Here is a 22,140-nt window from a genome sequence, read left to right as displayed (position 1 = left end):
AACAAAATGAAATTACAGGCTCAAACATTCACTAGAAAGTTAAATGCCAAGATGTTAGGACAAGGCATTACTGACATCATTTAAGCACCAGCTGAGAAAAACATCTCTAAATCCTTTTAAATTAAACAGTTCAATAGACACATTATTACAAACTTCATATAAAAACTACCTTAAGGGAACTCCAACCCCTGGTCAGTGTTTGATAGTTTTGAATAATATAATCACATAACCTACGCCCTATGAACGCCTACCTCCTCCTTTTAAACACACAGGAGGACTTGATTATTTGCAAAAGATCAGCTTGATCTAAAGAGCTGCTGTTCTTTAAAGTATCACAAGGTTGTAATTTCTTCTCATCTCATGATCAAAAATTGCACCAATTCACCTATTGGCATTTATTTACCTCATGTGTACAAATTTTGCATGTATAGGGATAAAGAGGTAGCCTGAGCTCTCTAGCTGGAGAAACAAAGTTTATAAATCATGCTTTCCGACCTATGGAATAATAATTTGAATTTTTGCTTTCAAGCGATCCTTCTTTTGGGGAGGAAAGGAAAAAACAAAAAACCTATGCTTTAGTAGTATATTGTCTCCTGTGGAAAATCTGTTAATATACAAATTTTGGGACGTTCCCCCTGAGATTGTGTTAAGTCAGACGCAAGTAAAATTGATGCTGTAGAAGAGGGCATTTCTTGCACTGAAAACTGAAAAGAATAAATTGAAATTTTTACCTAAAGAACTTGAAGACAAAACGCTCTGACACACCTGAACAAGCTCTTCGCACAGTTGAAAAACGTGCATCAACAACGTAAAACCAAAAAGCATTTGTCACATCTCAGCTCTTTTCATTTAAGAAGACCAAAGCTGTCACTCTGTAGAATTATGTTTTTAAAATTGTTTATTAAAGCAAAATGAGGTTGCTAGAAGACAGCAAAGCAGAAACCTTTCAACACTGCTCCCCCTTTTTTCAGTAGCCACTAAGAGGCAGAGAAGTTTCATCAAACTCTTACTTTCTGACAGACTTCAGAAGTCAACACACAGTAACCTGTTGCTTTTGCTTCCCTGTTTTTACCTGTCACCTTCTGAGCTGATTTCAAATGACAAGCTCAGTAGCAAGCATCTCAGCAATCTCTGATCTCGTAAGCGATATCAGAGTCACACTTCACTGAAACCAGCGGCTGAACCCGGCCCTAAGAAGCAGGAGGAAATTAAGTTATATCTACGCTATTCCACATTATGCCCTAATCCCAGAAAAACCTGTAAAGAGCCTTTAGGGAAGGACTAGCACAACATTGTGTTACACATGGTAGATCTCTCCGAGTGAGCTCCAGAAGACTCCAGCTATTCCAGGAAATATTACCCTTTGCACTCAGGAACGCCACCAAGATACCATTTATTGAAAGGCTATATTGAAAAGTTTTCTGGGGACAGTTTCTAGGCTGGAGAAGGTGCTTTTGTTATTGAGCCATATTAAAGTTTTTGATTTTGATATGGCTCAAAATTGCTTAATATGAATGAATATTTTGGTTACAAATGCTTGTCTGTCACCTCCCACTCCAGTCTTTTCAGACAACTTTTTACAATTTTTAAACCAAAATTCCCTTTCTCAGTTTCTAATATCACTTCAAACAGATTTGCTGATGCATGATTCTTTTACTTAGAAGCATATTTAAATACTTTTTAAAAATATCGCAGATTACACCACAAAATATTTCTTGTACTTCCATACTACAGTAATTTTTCTATTAATTGAAGATATTTAGCAATTAATTTACTAAAAAGCCTTAACAGTTCAGAGAATCAATAAATCTTACACTTAGCTTTTTAGCAAAATGAGGAGAAAAAAAAATACACTAAACCTACCCTTCAGTATCAGCTGACATCAATAAATCATTTAGTACAAAAAAAAGTTTGGCTACAATAATGTATTAAAACAACCAAGGAACAAAAAATTTCCCTCTCATTTAAGGAGAGCAGTTTTCTGCATAACTGAATTTGCAGAGAAAAACAGGACACTTATAAAAGTGGGAAACCATAAAGCTACTCATGGGCGCAATAGGTTATTCAAAGCAATAAGCACAGACAACACAGAACAGAAGCAAAGGACCTGGGTACCGATACAGTTTTACAAAAAACTACAAAAGAAACAGAAAACTCTCATTTGGCAATTTCTTCACTGAAGACATTAATACATTAACAGAAAGCCTGCTGTGAATTACTTTCCGCTTTTTCATCACATGGTACAAGCTCTAGATGGGCTAGATGCCAAGTCATTTAAAGGCGTTCAAGTAACATGAATATACGCCAGCGTTTCATTTAACCTTACTCAGCTTCACTAAATGAAGTAACAGTGCTCTCAATCAGGCTTAATTGTTTTTACGAAATCTGCAAAACATCCCTAACTCTGCTTCAGTACAGGACCAAGCCACTTTCACTCGTAAGTCATTTTTAGAATTATTTTGGAAAGTGCAGCTAGAAGAACATACTTACAGATTGTATATCTTGTAATGGTTTTTATGCTTTGAATCCAAAAACCTTAAAAAGAAGAAAAAAAGAATATATTAATATACATTGCAAGAGCAACCTTCCTTCACAGCATCATTAAAATACCATTCAACATCGGCAGTTTTGCATCCCAACTTCCAGCTGGCCCTGCAGCACCTCAAAGTCAAGGAGGCATCATGCTGCAAACCTTGCTGCTACAAACATGCCATTAGCATGAATAAGACTACTTATGCAACTGAGAAGACCAAGATCTGATCTACAATTGAGATGTTTACTGTGTGCAATCTGTGTTGCTTTTATAAAAGATCTGCATATCAATACATTAAGCTGAGACAGGGCTGTTTATTTTTAAAGCAGGTCATCGATTACATGAAGTATTTGTAAACAGTTACTTCCAATTTAATCATCTGTGCAAAATATTTTACCACAGTGGTATTTCTGACGAAGAAAGCCATTAAAATTACTTATATATATATATACACACACATATATGTGAATACATATATATATATATATATATATATATGCTGCTAACACACCAGCAGTGAGTTAGAATGACCACATCCATTTACTTTTAAAAACAGCTTTTTAAGAACCGTTATTAGCCACTGAAATCTAAGCGCCAAGCAATATTCTGGGTTCAGAAAGAATGAGCGAGACCACTCCACTTTTTCACACTTGTACTCATTGCATTTTTATGCCAACTTTGCAACAAAAACTTCCCATACAGAAGCCTCCGAGAGCCAAACTGCAAACATGATTCATCAAAATTGCCATGATTATATATGATGTGTCACCTGGCAATGTTCTAGAAGAAATAACATACAAATGTTTACACTTAACATCATCAACAGTGTGTATCGGCACATCAGCCAGAAGGAATTTAATTAGCCATGACAGAACATGCTGTTCAAATTGAAAAGAAACACTAGCTGCTAAAATCCTGGAAAGCTCAAGCAAAACAAGCTCTGGTTATCAGTCATAATATTCCAGAAGAACCTAGAAGAACTCCGTGGTTAAATCGATGCATTAAAATAAGAACAGATGTGAATGCTCCTCATGCAGTCCCAAACATGAGACTCCAATTTCATCCGCAAAAATATTTCGCAGCTACCCCTGGTGCCCCTGTTGGCAGACAGAGAGATTAAGGAGCATAGGGGACATGGCAATTTATCCCAAGAGATGTTCCCACTTGTTTAAAGCATGTTGGAGAGCGAAGAAAATCCCCTCTCTGCGCTTCTGCCAAGGATATCCACAAAACTAAGTATGAATTCTCACACAAGTGTTTCTCCAAGGACCGAACTCCACACAAAACCTCTCAAAGTACAAGTAACAGAAGACAACCAGCAGGCAAGACTATACCTCTGATAAAACAGTACCATCAACTTTATTTGGACAGCAGCTATTTCAGAAAGAGTTCGCTGGCATAGCCCCATGGCTCAGAACTGAGGGCTCCAGACTCCAAACACACTGAATTTCCGCTCCAAAGCTTTTCCGCTTCCTCTTCAAAAAAATTCCAGTTCAACAATAAAAACACTATGAAAGCAGATGAAGGCCTGCTGGTTAGCACAAACAGGCAGAATGCAGCACAACTTTGTTTTGTGTGTTTTGGGGTTTTAAAACACGGGACAACACTTACACAACTTTAGTGTCCAGATCCCTATAGCTACTTAATTTACACCTCTTCATCTGTTCTTTTTGGTTGATAACACTCTTAGACTATTGCTCAGAAAGACAAATGTTTCTTTCGACCATTTTGATTGTTTATGGGCAACTTGAAAACAATGTGTAATAGTTCCCTTTCAAAAGCCCAATTTACATATTATATTACACACTTGACCAGGAAAACCAAGAAAAAGTCTTTTCCTTCATATACGAGCAACTTAAATCAATACTTCGCACTGAGAAGGGCCTTCAAAACACCTACTGCACATTATTCATTTGGTTAAGACTATATAATAAATCAAAACTTCCCATCCAGGCCAAATCACAGGCTCCCTGCTTGGATTCTTCTCCTCTGCAGCAAACCTAGAAACCATTCCTGGTCCAGCTCCAGCCTGTGGCTCTGACAATTGCTGACGGTGGTGTCCACCAGCGACCGCTAGTATCAAATAGTAAGTGCAATGCCCAGGTCATTAATGGAAGAAAAAAAAAAAAAAAGAACAAAACCAAAAATCATTCTGACAGCCAGTAAAGAAAGTTGGGTAGATAATCTGAGTTTCTGGGACAGCCCTTTGCTATCCCAAAAGGACAGCTGAAGCTTATCTTGTGCATAACCTGTTTCAAACAGCACCAATCCCGCAGTTAAAAGATGAGTTCGTGCCCTCACTGACAATCCCAGCGGAAATGTAGGCACTCTGCCAGAACATTTACAGATTGCTACGCTGGAGCTCATGGAGATGACCAGTTCTGGAAAAGTAACTTCTCTTTCCTGCAGTGTTAGAAGGTCACTGCTGCAAATGTGGTCAAATCCAGACTCTGACATTTTTGGTACTACTTTCGGACAGCAAGCTTCGTCACGACGGTTAAACAGGCAAAAATGAAACCCTCTCAGACTCATCTGAATCTATCTGCAGCTGCTTAAGGAAGTCACAGCCTCCAGATTACTTATTCACAGGCGAAGGTTACAATTCCTCAAACTGCAGGAACTGACGAGCAGTCTTAACTCACTTGAGTACGAAGCTGGATGAAAACTAACTGCCAGTATAACGCGAGCATAGCTAATTCTGCCTCACAGTGATTAGAGGCAAGTCTTTGCGGCATCTCAAACTCAGGAACAGCATTTTCTTGCCCAGCTACGGCCATTTCTAACTGCATAATCACACCCCTACTGCAGCATCCCCCAACCCCCAAAACCAAGTCGCTTCAAGAGCTCCTGAAGCTCTAATGGCCGAGTTCTCAAAAGCATCACAGATGACTTGAAAACACAAACTTAGGATCCTCAAAACACTAGCACTTGGCAGCTTCTTCCTCTCGGTATTTAATTTTTAATGGAATCCCTCGTGCTACACGTTCCAGGTAGGACGTTAAGTAAACAAATTAGAACTATGCTCTTAAATTGCTCAGCACACCTCCCTAAGTCGTATCCAGTATATCAGAGTAGATAATTCGAAGTTTAAAAACAAAACCACAGGTTTTGACAAAACGTACTATGAAATGCCAACAATAAGGAATTTCAGCTGATTCTTCTCCTTTCCACCATTTTTAAAACACAGCCAGTTGCAGAAGCCCTTAAGCCCCCTTTACTACTTTAAAACCTAATTAACTTATTCAAGCGCTAAGTTTATCAATTGAATAAGAAAGGATACGGGCAAATACGTATTCTGAAGTGTCATCAGGTATCTAAGGAAACTCTCAATACTGTATGGAGAACAGAGCCTCAGACTCACATCCTTCTAAAACCAAAGAACCTGCCATTACTCCAACACAACTGGCTGAGGTCAAAGTTTCGCTTGAAAAAGCAGATTAAATGAATTTGAAATCAACACAGAACAGCAGCCGGGGCTAAAATCCTTGAAAATACCATTTCTGTTGCTTCCAACAAGACAGCAAGGCTGTGCATCTATGAGGAATAAACTTTGCCGTTTCTAAGAGTCAGATCACACATTTTTTCTTGGCAGAATGTAAATGAGCACAGAAAAAGCTACCTAAGACTTACACAAATAAGTTAAGAAAAACAAAAAGAAAGTCTTACCTTACTACATCATCGATGTTGTTCCGGTATACTCCTTCAAGCCTCTCTGCCGGAAAACCCATAGCAATTATGTTTGGATAAATATCTGAATATGCAAGTTATGGAAACATTTATAAAATAGGTGGAATTACTACAATAGTATAAAACGAACATCAATAAAGTAAGTTTATATACTCCTATTTCAAAGCCAGAGCAACAGCTCAGAGCAACTCCCATACATGCTCAATTCAGCTTTATGTACAAAGGGAACTTTCCAATAAATGTTGAGAAAAAAAATGGGAAAAATCATCGGTAGGACAACTTTCCAAAAACTAGTGTTTTGATCATGGTTGCTGTAACAGAAACCTCCTTGCAATTTAAGAGCCGATAACTTTTTAGAAGCATGCGCTGCTGGACAGTCAATGCTAACGTCAACTAGGAAAGCAATCCACCAGAGAAGCAGAAACAGATAGTCCATTTGCCTCATACACCATCTCGCTAGAACAGCTTATCTGATAAATACCAGTCTTTATCTACAGTTTCTGAGTGGCATAATAAAATAAATTCCCATTGCAGTTAATAAAGTCTTATGTGACTGAATTGCAAAACTTTCCAAAATAAAAAGCTAGGTAAAAACCCCAGATGATCCCAAAATATGTATGCCACACACAACAGCAAAACAAACAGCAAATCTGTATTTCAGGCATGCAAGCCCTGGCAACGTTATACAAATGATAATGCTTTTACCACTTTCATGATTTCTACATACTGGACCATCACAGCAGCTACTAAGGTAGCTCCGAATGCCTAAATATATGACATGTCCGTAAGCGGGAACTTAGAGACTCTGAAAATGATTATAGAACTTATTTAAGAATTCCCTATTTCCACCCAAAATTTCTAATGATTTGTTCTGAACTACTTGTATTTCACACAACATAAAGCAATATAACCCAAGGTAGAGAACTTAGCAACAGCACCTCTTTGCAGAAAGAAAAAAGGCCAAATAAGAAAATTAAAAGTTTAAGTTCTGAGCAGATGTGGCGAGGAAGGCACAATTAATTCCCAGATAACGATTAGTACTTCTTTTCCTGGCGGTGTCACGACACATTGATATTTTTCCCCCAACAGAGCTCAAAAAAAGAAAACATCCAGTTTTAAAGACTACTGGAAAAAGGCAGGGTAGTGAAGCAGCTTCACTGAAAAGCAAAACAGAATGAAACTAGCAGCTCAAAAGCAGGCCATGCCCAATCATATTAAAATACTCCTCCTCAGCCAAAGTTTAGGTTTTATGACTGCTTTCCAATTTACTCTGAACTTGCCCAAACCCTAAAAAAAAAGCTTATCTTGCGGAAAAAACAAAAAAAATTAAGTTGCTTAACTTTCAGAGCTTGCGATAATTTCAGATACAATCAAACCACATAAATCTTAAACTTTGAACTTCATTCTGAACATATTTTACTCTGCAAGCACTCCACACCTTTTTGTTAAATTAGTAAAAGGTGCCGTATAATTAGCTATGTATTTACTATTTTATCAGTTATTACTTGTCCTAAGCCTAAGAAGCTAGTTATAAATCACATGCACCTGCTCCATGCCTATTACTTAATAGTGAATTACCTGACTTTTAGCTAGCACACCCGATCACTCCCTTGTTTCTGATTTCAAAAGCCTGCATCTACTGCCAGTTTCAGACTATTTGCTCAAAAGTTTCTTTATTTGCATCCTGTACTCAGCAGCAAGGCTATAAAATTACCACAGCAAAATAATCCAATATATCAGCCTGTTTTACACTGCACTTCTCCATAAAGGACAGGCATTTACGCTAGCAACACGGGTAAAATAAATTCATTTTGACACTCCGCATCGAAACCCAAGCCTTTGCACCAAAATAAAATTCAATTTTAACTATAATTTCACCCAGGACACAGCCACCCAAACTCCACAAAATTACCACCTAAATCGCTCAATTTTGTATAGACAACAGCAAGCTTGACTACACATTTTCCTCGTGTATTTGAGATGGCAGTTTACGTTGAGATGTTTTCCTCCTGCCGTTCGCTTTTAGTCTAAGACAGGCTAAGGAACGAGACACTTTCCAGGACTCCCAGCTGGTACAACACGGAAACGAGGCAGGCAGACACCAGGCTAAGAGACAGTATTTCCAGTTCGCAGACTAACAGATTGGTCCAAACACCGAAGCCTCAAAGACACAGGCAGAGATTTAAAAACTGCCAAAATAACCAGTGCAGTCTCATGCTTTCGGAAAGCACGATCCCCTTTTGGATCCGGTGTCTCGTGTGACCCCCTCCGCCTTCCCTCCCTCCTCAAGGGCGACACGCTCACAGGGTATGCACGTTTGCTCTTTTGCATGGAAAAAAAAACCACAGCAAAATCTAACGATGGAGCTTAACTGCGTGTCAAAAGCACGAGTCAAATCTGTAGTTCACAGCTAGCACTGCAAGAGAAGTTCAGAAGATGCCAGAAGTAAGGCAAACGATTTTCAATCGGAAAAAAAGAGAGTGTGTATCAATTAACTGATATTGAATAAAAACCCAAGTGTTACTGAAAAACAATTATTCAACAGCACCCCGATGGTGGACAGAGAAGGGTTGCTTTTAAGAAAACAAGCCTGTCTTTAAAACAGGTGATCCAATTTCTCCTCCACCTAAATAAAAGCATCCTGAAGCACCTTAATTTATAATCTCAAAGCATTACGCCAGAACACAGCTCCTGCTGACTCACTCTTCAACCTGCACCCGACCGGGCGTAGGGAGACACCAGCCGCAGCAAGCAGACAGTCCCCTCGCACAGCACGCCTGTGAACCCGCGGGTTTCCTCTGCACGAACAAAAGAACCTGCACAGCCGATCTTAATCCATGACCAGAAATAGCAGTTTCATCACTGAATCGAGGGGGAAAAAAAAAAAAGCCCTATAAACCAATCTCTTCCACCCTTTCCCTTCTCCACAGGAGATGCCCCTCAAAAAAACATGGGTCACACCTGTACCAACATGCTTTTTTCTAACACCAGGGAACAAAATACTTCCCCCTAGACATGATAACTGCATAGAAGAGCAAACGTCTACAGATCGGTCTCTTTAACAAGCTCCCCTACGATCGGTCATGTTGAACAGCTCAGGGATGCTGCTTTTCTCACTTGAACAAACTAAAAAAGAATTTCCAAAGCTTAGATTAAGATACTGCTCTTTATTGCTAAGACAAGATCTCTTACAAGGGAGCTGGGAAACTGGGCTTATATTCAAAGCAAGAATTCTGAGTCATCATGAAATTGGTAATGATGCTGATAATTTTAGAAACTTGGATGAGCCGATGATTTATCGTATGCAACAAGTTTATTATCAAATCCAGACTTGGTTGGTTTGTTTTTAGTGACAGGGAAACAAAAATGGATAAAGCCTCAGCCATTTACTGAAGCAGTTCTACAATACTTTCAGGTTAACATGCAAGGCAAGGTTAACCAAGTTGTCATAAATTACCAAGAATTTGAAGCAGACTTTCTAAAAAAACACCACTGGTAACTGCCAGATTAACTCTTTCTAAAGAACTCCATTCGCAGAAATGGGGCAATTTGCTTTTAAAGCACTCATTCCTTTTGCAACCTTGTGAACATGGAAGTCAACATTTTAGTTAATGAATTAAAAAAAAACAGATGTACTGATTCATAATACGCAACAGCAGAACACTTAAATGCTGTTCTTTACTCAAGTTCATACTTCTTTACTAACTACAAAACAGCATACTTCAGCTTTCAGCTGAATAAAGTACTCTATACCCAAGGAAATTTATATTGAAAGCACTCAACAGTTTGATATGTTAACAATCAAATTCTACAATGAATAGAAGAAATGAAGCTTCTTCAACATTTAAGACTACCAAAGTAAATAATCTAGACATTACTTAAAGAATATCTCGCCTATAATCTTGTCGGTACATTTAACAAAGATACTGTTCTTAATCCCCGAAATCATTCCCACATGCTAAAGATGGTGTTCTTTGAAGTTGCTAAGAGAAAAATCCTGGATATTATGCAAATCAGTGCTTAGAATCATTTTCAAAAATAGTCACCTATATATTCACGTTATGGCAAGATCAAATTACGGGAGAGGCAGTACACACTGATTTTTACTTCAACATATCTATGAAAACAAATGTCTATTGTGTTGGTCCTTTAAGATAAAGGGTTTTTCTCACAAATTCACCTTTTTCCTAATAATGGAAGCATGCCAAAAAAAAATACTGAAGTATTTCCCGATTCTTAAGTTCTTAAAACAGCCACAAGAAAGCTGCAAAAATATACAGCTAAAGCCTCTCCTGTAATGGACAATATTCTCAAGTAAAAATCTAGATTTTTAAGTAATTTTTAAAAAGTCCCATTTCAAACAAAGTAAGCATTTAATCCTTTCCCCTCACTCCACTTATGAAGGCAGCTACAAGAAAATAACAGAAATCAAGTGACCTAATCTTCCTACAAGCATGCAAGAGCATGCTCCGTATAAGAATTTACATACAGATTTACTGCTTCAGCCTACACTTAAGAGATTTTAAATTAAAGCACACACACATAAAAAAAGACAACTTTCAAAATATTACTCCAAAGGTCTTTATAATCAAAGGCTGCAGGAAGATCTACCAGTCATCAGACTTCAGTTTGCTTTAAAAAGGAAATTTAAAACAAGCTGAATGTTCCAGGACCAGTGAATGATAGCCACTGTTCAAGTTAGACTTTGAAGCTAGCACTTCTTTCTGCAAAATCTGAACCTGCCCCCTTCAAACATAAGGACAACAGTCTCATTTTTGTGACCTTCACAGCTTCCAGCTTCTGAATATGAACCTTGTCTAACAAAGAGCACAGTTCAGTCTGAAAAAAAGCTCAGAAACCTGCCAGCAATGCAAACTGCAGCTCCAGTCTAAGCAAGTAAGGTATATAGTTGTTATAATTTGCTACTAATCATCCCAATCTTCCTTTTGTGTGAAGAACTGCTGTCTCCACTATGGAAGCCTTCAAATTCTTCATCTGTCACCAGCCATGGAGATCCACAGGGCAAAGGAAACCAGCCTGTAACATGGGGTGGTCAAGACAGCTACCTAAACCCCCACTTGACAGCAAGAATGAAGAGCAGAGGAACAACATTGACTTTGAAGTCTCTGAAAGTTGCTTTGTTCTCTCAATTTGTCCTCAATTTTCAGGAACTTTGACTTCAGTAACCATGCAATGTGGTCTAGTAGCACATCTGTCCTTAACAGCTATGCAATGTTAGCATGCTAACCTCAACTCTTTTAACTCTAGCTTAAACAAGTCCATATAGCAACAGCAAGAAAAAGCTGTTCTAGCTGTTCAACAGCTTGACAGCCTGAAGCTACAGAGAGAGTGTTACTAGAAGTGTCCACACTCCATCCTCAAACAGATTTACGTGTCCTGACAAATGGCCAAACTCTTATTAGTGCCATTTTTTTTGACAGCATCCCTATTAAAAAAAAAAAAAAAAAAAAAGACATAAGAAAATACGCTCAGTCAAATCTAGGAAAGTTTCCCAGAATATGTACTATTAGCCTGTACACACACATACCCTATTTAAATAGGCCGCATTTCCATTTGCCAGTACGAAACATAAAATAAGTTTACTATTTTTCTATGGCTCTGGTTAATCAGGAAGCATGAAGAAAACAAGCAGGAAGAAAGTTCTTCGGAGTAAAGGAGGATTCCTTGTAGCCAGCCAGCTGCACTTGCCAACTCTACCATCTGTGCCTTAAAGAACAAGAAAAGAGACCAACTCAGATGTGGTGCAGAGAAACATTCTACGATATAGAAGATATGTATTTAACCCCTTCACGCTCAGCATTTCAAGTGCAACGCTTTGTTAAATCTTTCATATTATAATGTGAATACAGCAAGGTAGGAAGAAACAAACTGGAAGACGCTGGAAAATGAGGCTGCCAAGTTGTCTCGGGGACCAGCTGTATCCGCAAACTCAGGTCCATCCCATAATGGGGCTGTTGGATCCAGGTAAGCTGACCATATTGCACTTGGGAGTTATTTCCAGAGCAACCATCTCTGCCTTCAGCTCTGTAAAGGTATGAAATGTGTTGTGGGGCTCTCAGACAAATGGAGGCTTTGTTAGACAGCTAATAGGGTCAAGAAAATAAAAAAATAAAAAAAATAATAAAAAGAAAACATGATCCACATAGTAGGTAAGCACCAAAATGATTTGCAAAGCATGGTATCAGCCATCACAAACTTCAGAACATAAATACAAAAAATTACTAATAGAGAGAAGCAGGGAAGAGAATGATGCTCGGTCCACTGAAGAGCTTGTTCTGACAAAGACTGAGAAAAGGATGCATTAAGCTTCCTTTTCAACGTGGTTTCACATTGCAAATAAAGATAATAAGATTTGCAGAGTAAAGAAAACAAGCATGTTGTGAAGAGCTGCACATCCCTCTAAAATAGTTGATGATGTTACAGAACACAAAGAGCTGCCCTCAGCCTGAAGAAAAAGCCAAGAATAAACAGCAGTGTAAAAAAAGAGGCAACAGCACATAGTATTATTCAAATAAAATACGATAGAAAGACAGAACTCTCCAGGCCAAAAACCAAGAACAGGGTATTAACTCCTTCCTTCACTCCAAGTCAGGTTTACAGCACTGAAAGGAAGCATAATCCTTGACAAGTTCCTACAATGATTTCTAGAGGTGCAAATGTGCAGCAGTCCAGTGAAGAACACTTTACATTTCTGCTTGCCCTTTGGGAGAAGCCACATCCCATCCCTTTGTAGGTGCCCTGGCATCCTAACTAGCTACAGCAGTAAAATCACAGGATGCAAAGAGCTGCACCAGCAGCAAAGGACAAGCACAGGTGCTGGGCAGAACAGCTAGCTGTCCTCCAGGTTAACACCATCTAGTGCATCTTCTCAGTATGTAGCAGCATGTAAAAGAAAGTGTATAAATTTCTGCATTTGAGATATTAAAACTGCCAAATTTATCTATTTTAACCTATGAAGCAAATGCAACGTGAACTCAAGACAAAATACGGAATCTCCCTGGTGCATGTTCTCAGAATACTGCCACACTTCGCAACATCTCCTTTAGAGAAGCACTAGTGTGTACTTAAGCATACCCTAACCTCAAACACCCACAGAAAAATACAAGAATTTTATTCAGCACAGAGAGTCACTACTTTGACATCTACTGACAGGAAGCGAAAAATGGCTCAGTGTCAACTCTATGAAAGTCTGAAAGGACATCCAAAACTTTCAGAGACAAGGGAATTTAAAATAGCTATCGGTCTGGAGGACAAATACGTAGCAGCAAAAAGCTTTGTGAGGCTTAAGTTTAGAAAAGAAAAAAGGATTTATATGAATTTTTTGCCGTTAAAAACTTTAACTTCTTTTCCCCCTCACCCCAGGAGAATATAAAAACAGGCAGCAATACAAGGAAGAGCCACCCTAATAAACTGTTTCTCAATCAACCAGCCTTGAGTGGATTATATTCATTTAATTCTAAGGAAATCTATTGTCTTCCTCCTCTAAATATTAGTATAAAAAAAAAAAAAAAGACATTACTTTAAGTCACCCACTCAAGAAATTAAGGAATAGAAAACACAACCAGCTCAATTCTATCTGCATACGTATCCAGGCAAGGCAATGAATTAAGCATAGGCCTCTCAAAAATTAATCATGCAATTAAAAGCTATTATACTCTATCTACACAAAGGCAGAATTAAGTTTGTAAAGACATTTCTTAAGCACTTCACTACAAAAACCAAATATTAAGCAGTTTTTGTGTTGGGGCTGTGAAGCTGGAACTTCATGTTTAAAGGGAACAACGCCAGTACTTGCAATAATCATCATCCCAAACATACAGCAGTTGAGTTTAAATTTTCAGCTGCACAGTCAATTACCGTTTGAATCACAGGGCCCACTACTTTCACTATGTTGCCTAAAAAAAAAAAAAAAAAAATTATTAAGATAACCTAAATTTATGCAGTACGATACAGGGCTTAATTGCATGATTACGTACTGCCACGCTACAGAACTTCTTTCTAATGGCTTCACAGGCAAGACAGTAAGCGAGGCAGATGACTGCAGAAGCAAAGAGGATGCTAGCCCAAATTAGAAACTGGAACAAGGATTTGTTTGTATCTGAAATATCAGTCTGGATTAACATACATTTAAAAAGCTAATAGCAACCTCTGAATCCAAAGTACAGCCATCTACCCAGAGAGCATTCCTGTTTCAGAAGAGATCATGCCCTCCAGGGCCATGTATGGACATTCCCATGTTCTAGGATAATCCCCTTTCCTACGGCCTAGGAATCACCATCCCAGCAACTCGCATGGATGCACAAACTTGCACAGCTTTAAGCCCCAGAATCTTTACAGGGATGTCAAACTAAAAGATCCCACACATTAGACATATCCTGCATTCACTGTTCACAACCCCATACTATATAGCCTTTACATCCCTGAAAAAGCTATGCAATAATTTAATAATTTATCTTCAATCTCTCCTACATTAGACAAAGTAAATGAATGCAAACCATATGCAGCTCCTAGTCTGAGATTTCCAGATTGAGCACCCAGTTAGTAAAGAGGTGAGCTTTTAAAGGGAGCTAGTTATCACTACGGACAGTGACTGGCTCTGTAACATCACTGAGAGATTTGACAGCTCAGCTGTCTATTCCCTGCCCTTTTTCCAGTTTGTTAGAACACAACTATTGTCCCTTAAATCATTATACACGAACCATTTTCTTGTTTAGACATGTTGTAATGGAACAGCCTAGGCTAAGGTACCAGAAGAACAATTTGTCGGTTCACATAGTATTAATAGGGCAACATTAATTCATTAAAAATATAATTTCATTTAAGAAACAACTCAGAAATTCGCAACTGGCAAAAGCAGCTTTTTTAGACAGAAAATTAACATAAAAAATTTCAATTTAGCAGTTCTTATTACTTTCTGAAGTTTAGTTTCAGGGCGGCTTTATATTTCTTTAGCACAAGCATTTTCAAAACATATTTTTTAAATAATACTCTTACTAAAGAAAATGGTATCAATTGCTTCCACACTACAGGCAAAGAGAATTTAGGTCTCCATACAAGCCTACGAGGAGAAGAATGCAAGATAAACTCTCTGCTTTGGGAGGAAATTTAGAAAATTCCCTGTTCCCCTACACTGTGATGCATCATTTAGTAAATACTAGCTCTCTCCACAGCAGTTCTGGTACCTCAAAACCTTTTGGTAATCAAAAAAGGTCTTAAACAAAGTGCATAAGAGTAGTGCTGGATAGCATAGGGGAAAAAAAAGAAAAAAAAGAGGCAAGGTTCTTGTCCCTTATAAATGTGATCGTCACCCTAGCAGCCACGAAGAGCCAACTATCTTTCCTCATGTATTATACCGTGGCAATAAGAGCCATTTCAAGTGTTGCGTAAGCTCCACACTCACGGCTATATTCTTCCCCTAAATACACTGCAAGCATCTCATGAAGTCAGTGGAAGTCACATGCAATTATCTTGAGGACAGAAAGGCCTTAATGACTAGCACAAGTTCCTAGAAAGATTCACTTTCAAAATTCATCAGCCTTCTTCAAGACCCAAGTTTAACCCAGTGTTGACACAGGGCCAAGCAATTACACCCAGCACTAAACAAGGGGCTTAACAACTGGGATTTTCACGAGTGCTCAGCATTGACCTAACTGTCCTCACTGAATTCACTGACCAGCATCAACAAAGACCATTTTTCAAGGGCCTCAAGTGGCAACACATCATCAATGTTATGGTAAAAGAGCTGATGAAGATGTACTTTGATTTTTCCCTAAAAACAATCGGAGTGCTCAAAAACCATCTGTTCTAGCAAAAACCTGGTCACCCTTGCACTTTACACAGTATTACCCTTTTAATAATGTTTAAAAGAAAGAGCTTTGGGCAGTTTAAAAATTGTACGTGTAACTAAGCTTACAAAGAGATTTCAATAAAGATCAACTTCAGTTGTGCATTTTTTATTTTTTTCTTAAGGTCAGTATTTGTGAAAATTTTCATGAGGTATTCACACTATCTCATTTCTCTCCTCGACTGGAAAAGAGCATTTAGCCAGCCCGTAACAGCAGAGCAACGCGAAACAGAATTAGTTTGCAGCCTCTGTTGATTTAGAAGTGTGCACAAGCAGTTATTTTTTAACTTCGTGTTTAGCTTGTGCAAACAGTCTCCAGCAACACTGCACATGGATGAAAATTTTCTGATGATGCAAGATCAAGCAGTTCATGATGAAGCCTGTGTTACGTTTAAGAAAGGGCAGAGATGAGCTATCATTTGCCAAGCATCTTTAAGCCCTTCTTCCTGCAATTACAGGCAAAGAAACAGGGCACAAAGGGGTTGGAGTTTCTTTGAATGGATGCAGAGGGCTGCACAACAGAGCACTTACTAGTATGTTTTTTTTTTTTTTTTTTTTTTTTTTTGTGCATGGGCTTCAGCTGTCAAACAATGCTATCCACAAATATGCATGTACTACAGCAATATGTCAATGTGCTTTTTTTAGGATGTGAGGAAAACTAAGGGATAACCTAACCAGCTAGGCTGTAACCTCAAGAGAGAAAATGCAAGGAAATATTTGCATCTATCAACACCTTGCTTTCTCTATGTGGACATTTCAAAATTTTTTATCTTTGGTAAGTACAGAAAGAGTGATTTTCTTCATAGTCAAGACAGGTCTACAGCAAGCAAGCAACTGAACCAAACTCTGAGAAGTCCCTGGGCAGTACCATTTTACTGCCACCTATTCAAAACAGACTTCTTCAATGAATTCAAAGCAAAAAACTGACACTAACTTGGGTCCAAAACCCAAGATCTTCCCAGTCTCCACAAGCAAAATGAGTCCATCAGGCTCTTAACATCCCAAAGTAATAAGGCTTAGGCCTGATCAAAAAAATATATTTTTCTATCCAAAAAAGCTCCGCTAGTTGGTTTCTTCAAAACCTTTAGCAATGCCTCACTGTGCTTGTGTGCAAGAAAAGCTTCTGCTACAAAATATTTAACAATCTTCAATTTTAAAATAAAACTATGTATTTTAAACAAATGGCATTCCCAGCTCTGATTCTATTTTTAAACTCAGTATGTACCTCCTGCCTCTAGCTCACTTTTGTTCCTGGAAGCTGAGCCATTTTGAGTGAAGTCACATAATATAAGATTTCATTAAAAATGCAAAATGCTTTAGGACTGCAAATAGCATGAAGCAGTATGATATTTTAAGAAACATCCGCTCATAACTTAAGCTTTCTCTACCTTTCATTAGAGGAGACAAACATATGCAAGATTTTTAAACATAATAACATCCAACATCCGATCTTTAATGAATATTACTGCAGTTTACATGACTATATAGGTCATGAGATATCAAGCTCCAACTGAACATCAGAGTAGGCATGCTTTATCCCCTGCTAAGGCTAGATGGACATTTTCATGCATAACAAAAGACCTGGAAATATGAGAGAAAGTTTAACTAAAGTTATAAAAAAAAACATATGATCATTTCTGGTCCTTGTTAATTTAAGTAGTTTAAGCCTCACTTGTTAAATTCAGTTATGTATGGGCGTAAGACACATGCAATCAACGTAGGTTTAGACTTGCATGCAAGTGTTCTGTCTTTACTGCTCTCTACATTAAAATGATCTACAACAGAGCTGCATAACCTTAAAAATACTAATCAAAGATTACAGCGCCTCAAAAGACACAATCGTCGTTGCATCCTAAAGAAAAGCAGACATCTTAGAAGAAAGCCATTAATCCAAATGTCTCCTCATCTATTTCCAACAAGGTATTTAAAGGTATCATGAAAAGAAAAGAGAAATTCAAATAAATCAGGAATAAATACAGCATCTAAAATCCTTAAAAAGCTGATTTAGATATCTCTACCTTCAGAACCCTTTCCTCTTTTTTTTCCTCCTTTTCCTCTTTTTCTCTCTTTTTTTTTTAAACCAAGAGGTGCATAAAGACTGTGCCAAAGAGAAGACTTGATTAGAACAAAACTAATGTAAATTTAAGGCCTGTGTTTTGTGATTACTATATACTTTTTTTTTTTTTTTAATGTTGCATAGGCAAATCTACTTATTTTAAGAAGTCAGAATTTCTCACTCCTAAAATTCTGCAGCACCCATGTAAAAAAAATTCTTAATCAAGTCTTTAAGAGTTCCATTTAGGAAAGCACAACATACTCTATCATACATGCATCTATGTTAGTTTTAAAATGCGTTGACATGGCCCCAAAGAAGAAAAAAAAGAAAAAGAAAAAGACACATTCCAGCTCAGATCCTCAAAGGGGACTCTGGCACACCAGTATCTAACTTACTGCACTTTTGCACTCAGATATTCCCTAAAATGCCTTGGGAGAATTAGTCATGACTGAAACATAAAGACTATGAGTCCTTATCCCCTTGCAATTCCAAGACACAAGCCCTCCCTCAAAGACAGGTGTAAGAAAAGACAGATCGCACATTGCAGTTCAAAGAGTCTGGTGATCAGATACCTCACCTGGATTCATGTCCTTACTCTAGCAGATTCAGTAGGATCTGACTCTGCGTCTCCTACAGTCTACATAACTCACTTACCAAGTGTTTTGGAAACTCCACTAACACTGATCTACTGCATATAAAAATATTTACTGGAGGAAGAAATTCGCATTTCAGTTTTCCACATCCCAGCTAAAAGGCCAAACCTCTGGCTACACAGTTCCATCAGACCTTCTCTTTTGACAGAAGCAACTGAAATAACTAGTAATCTGTAACAGAGGATGCTCTGACAGATATGGAAAGCCAGGGAAGCAAAGCTAACCAACAGCAGAAATCTAGATGCAAGCTTGATTCAGTCTTAGAACTGTAAACTCCAGCACACAGCAGGAAACCTCTTTGAGAAATCAAACTCCAGATCTCCTATCACACACCAAATACCTTCCCAAAGAACTCATTTAGGTTTCAATTTTCTCCTCTTTTTTTCCATCTAACATTGCATGGTTAGGAAGCTTAGCTCCAAGCTTCGTCGCTTGGTCTTCTGTCTATACATGTTAGAAGAAAGGCTATTTCCAAGAACCAGGTAGTAACTCTTCCATCAAAACCATGATAAGAGTATCTCCACAAAGCCTGCAGAGAACGATAAAATACTGGACTTTCACTACTTCGCAATGTTAGTCTGCCAGTACAGTCATTATATTGTCACATATGCGGTGCCTTCATTCATTAATTATCTGTCCAAAATGTGCACGTATGAATAAAGAACATTGCACTGTATGAATAAAGAACATTGCACATACAAATAAAGAACAGCACTCAATGTGAGCAAAAGCTTCCAAAGGTGTTTCTGCAACCGTTAAATACATTTTTTCCCCTTAAATTTCATTACAGAATTGCAGTCAGCTTTTAGGAAAACCAGCCTAAGTCCAGTTTTCAGTGACCTACTTTTAAGGCAAAATACTAAGAAGAAAATTAATGAGACAAAAAAGCAAAAAAATAAAAAGCAATAAATTCTATTTGGCATATCATTAAAAGCCTTAAGTAAGAAAATCCAGGATCAGCTAAAATTCAGCAATTTTTTTGCCAAGAGGCAGATAATAAATGCAAGCAGATTACTAGTTAAAAAGATCGGAAGATCTGTCTGTGTCAAAAATCCCTCCTGACCAACTGCACATTTGGGCAAAGATATCTGAAACACAACACCATAGCTGAAAAGCCAAAAACTAATCATTTTGTCACCACCTAACACTTTTTTTTTGAAGCCAGAAGCTCCCAGCAAGCACATTACTTGGGGAATCAAAACTCTAGCTCAGACTTCAGTGTTTCAGTCAGCAATAAGCTAAGTGCTGCGCTGGCCTAGCTCAGTGTCACAACTGTCCAAATTGGGGGCCAAAGAAGCAACCAACTGAAAGCATTTAAAATACAAGCCTAAAATTTAATCAATACCACAAACAGAGCACAAGAATTACACCAAGCTGCTACTTCTAGTCAAACCCAGAAGTCACCTGCTAAAGTCAAACAGATTTCAAGCTATTTTAAGGCCACCAAAATTTTAGGCCGACTCTCAGAGTAACAGCAGGAGCTCTGCACCAGTTCCAGCAGTTATTTGTTTCCATCCTGCCCAAGAATCTGCCTGTATTTTGCAGCGTTTGCTCCACTACAAATGTACTCGTTCTGAAAAACAGTAAAGCCTACCCTGGCCCTGTTGCAGGGCAGAAAGCACTCTCCTTCTGCAGTGGAGCACTGCACTGACTACTACTGTCAATACTCGTTTTTCCTAACGCTGTCTTAACTTTTACATGAGACTGTATCAGGCTCTTAATAACCTCTCGAGCACAAAAATGATCTTCTCCACCACAAAGACTGGTACACCCACGCTACTGCCCCGACACACTATTACCTCTGCAAGGCATGCAAAGCTAAACCTCTGTCTGCTGCAGCACATCTGTTCGAAAGGCCACCAAAACTCTTCACTTCTGCACAGTTTGGCTCATTAGATCTAACTGCAATCTGATTACATATCCTAGAATTATTCTTCTCACCGTTCGCTTCAACGAGCCCTGATGCATTTGCACTTGTAACGCGTTTACAGAACCTAAGACCAGGCCAAAGTATGGCTTACGCATCGTTTTAGCCAGCTATAGAGGTCCTTCCCCCCCCTTTTTTTTTGTTCCATTTCAGAGAGCAGCGATGAGTGCCACTCGCCGTACACAGCACCTAGCTACCCCTTGCTGCAGCGAGCTCTGCCTCGCTTAACGTAGAAAAATCGAGGGGGGGGGGGGGGGGGGGAAATCAGGGCAGAGCACACCGGCCGTACAAGGGCGAGCAAAGCGCCCGCCGCGCCGCCACCGTAGCTGCGCTTCCAGCCGCGGCCGGCGAGGCGGCGGCGGGGGCGCCGGGCCCGGCCGCGCCGTCTCCGCCCGCCGCGGCTCCCGTTAATCCGCCCGGGGGCCGCGGCGCCTCTCGCGGCCCAGGCGGAGGAAGGCCGGCGGGCGCGCTGCGCGCCGGCGGAGCGGCCCCGCGGGCGCGTTAGGTAACGCCGCGCCGGGTCTGATGCAATAGCTGCGGGCTCCCCGCTCGGGGCTCGGCCGGGCACGGATACAGGTCAGGTCCAGGTCGAAGCCATCCTCCTGGTAGCGCCTTTTGTTCCTGCTGACGATCTCTTTGATGATGGCGGTCATGTCTGGGAGCCGGGGGCCGCTCCGGGACAGCGCGCTGAGGCCCGGCGGCGGCGGCGGGGCGCGGGGCCGGCGGCCGCCGGGCGGCCCCGGGCGCGGGGCCTGCTGCTGCCGCGGCTCAGCCCGAGGCCCCGCGGCGGGCGCCGGGGGCGCAGGCGGGCCCGCCTCCCCCCGCGGCGGCGGCAGCTCCCGGCGGCGGCGGCTGCCCCCTCCTCCTCCTCCTGCCGCCGCTACGCCGAGCGGGGCGAGAGCGGCGGCGGCGGCCGCGCAGGGAGGGTTCGGAGTCGGGCCGAGTCCCTGAGGGTGCCGCCGCCGCCGCCGTCTTTGAGGCGAGCGCGGCGGAGGCGGAGAGAGCAGCTCTCCGGCGCTCCGGGCCCCAGCAATGGTGACAGCGGCGCGGGGCGCCCCCCCGGCCCGGCCCCGCTCCGCCCCGCTCCCCGCCCGGGGCGGCGGCGGCGGCGGCGGACCCGGAGCCGCGCGGCGGGACCGCGCAGCCGGGCGGGCGGGCGCTCCCCGGCGGGCGGGCGGGTGGGCCGGCGGGCGGCGGCGGCAGGCAGCGCAGCTCAGGGCGTGCGGGGCTCCGGCCCGGCCTGGCTCATCTCCCCCGGCCTCGTCCGCGCCCAGCAGCGCCGCGCGAGCGCTAGACTCCCATCATGGCTGCAGCTTCCGAGAGGGGAGAAAGCTCCGCCCCGCCCCCTCCGCCGCCGCCGGACCGACAAAGTAGTCCCGCCACATCACCGCCGCCGCCACCCGCGGCCCCTGCCCGCCG

At 40.7% G+C, this 22,140-nt stretch overlaps 1 protein-coding gene across 1 annotated transcript in view; it reads right to left on the bottom strand.

Annotated features, from left to right (window-relative positions):
• PTEN (phosphatase and tensin homolog) overlaps window positions 1–21,419 on the bottom strand; it is a 49,538-nt gene extending 28,119 nt beyond the window's left edge. The window contains exons 1-3 of the mRNA XM_062580254.1: window positions 21,296–21,419; window positions 6,200–6,284; window positions 2,491–2,535 (exon numbers count right to left, since the gene is read on the bottom strand). Of these exons, the coding sequence (XP_062436238.1) occupies window positions 2,491–2,535; window positions 6,200–6,284; window positions 21,296–21,374 (209 nt within the window). The 5' untranslated portion in view covers window positions 21,375–21,419. The remainder of the gene's footprint in view (window positions 1–2,490; window positions 2,536–6,199; window positions 6,285–21,295) is intronic.
• Window positions 21,420–22,140: the final 721 nt, after the last annotated feature.

This window comes from Rhea pennata, chromosome 7 (assembly GCF_028389875.1).
Source record: "Rhea pennata isolate bPtePen1 chromosome 7, bPtePen1.pri, whole genome shotgun sequence".
Lineage (NCBI taxonomy): Eukaryota > Metazoa > Chordata > Aves > Rheiformes > Rheidae > Rhea > Rhea pennata.
This window is presented reverse-complemented; position numbering and strand designations above follow the sequence as displayed.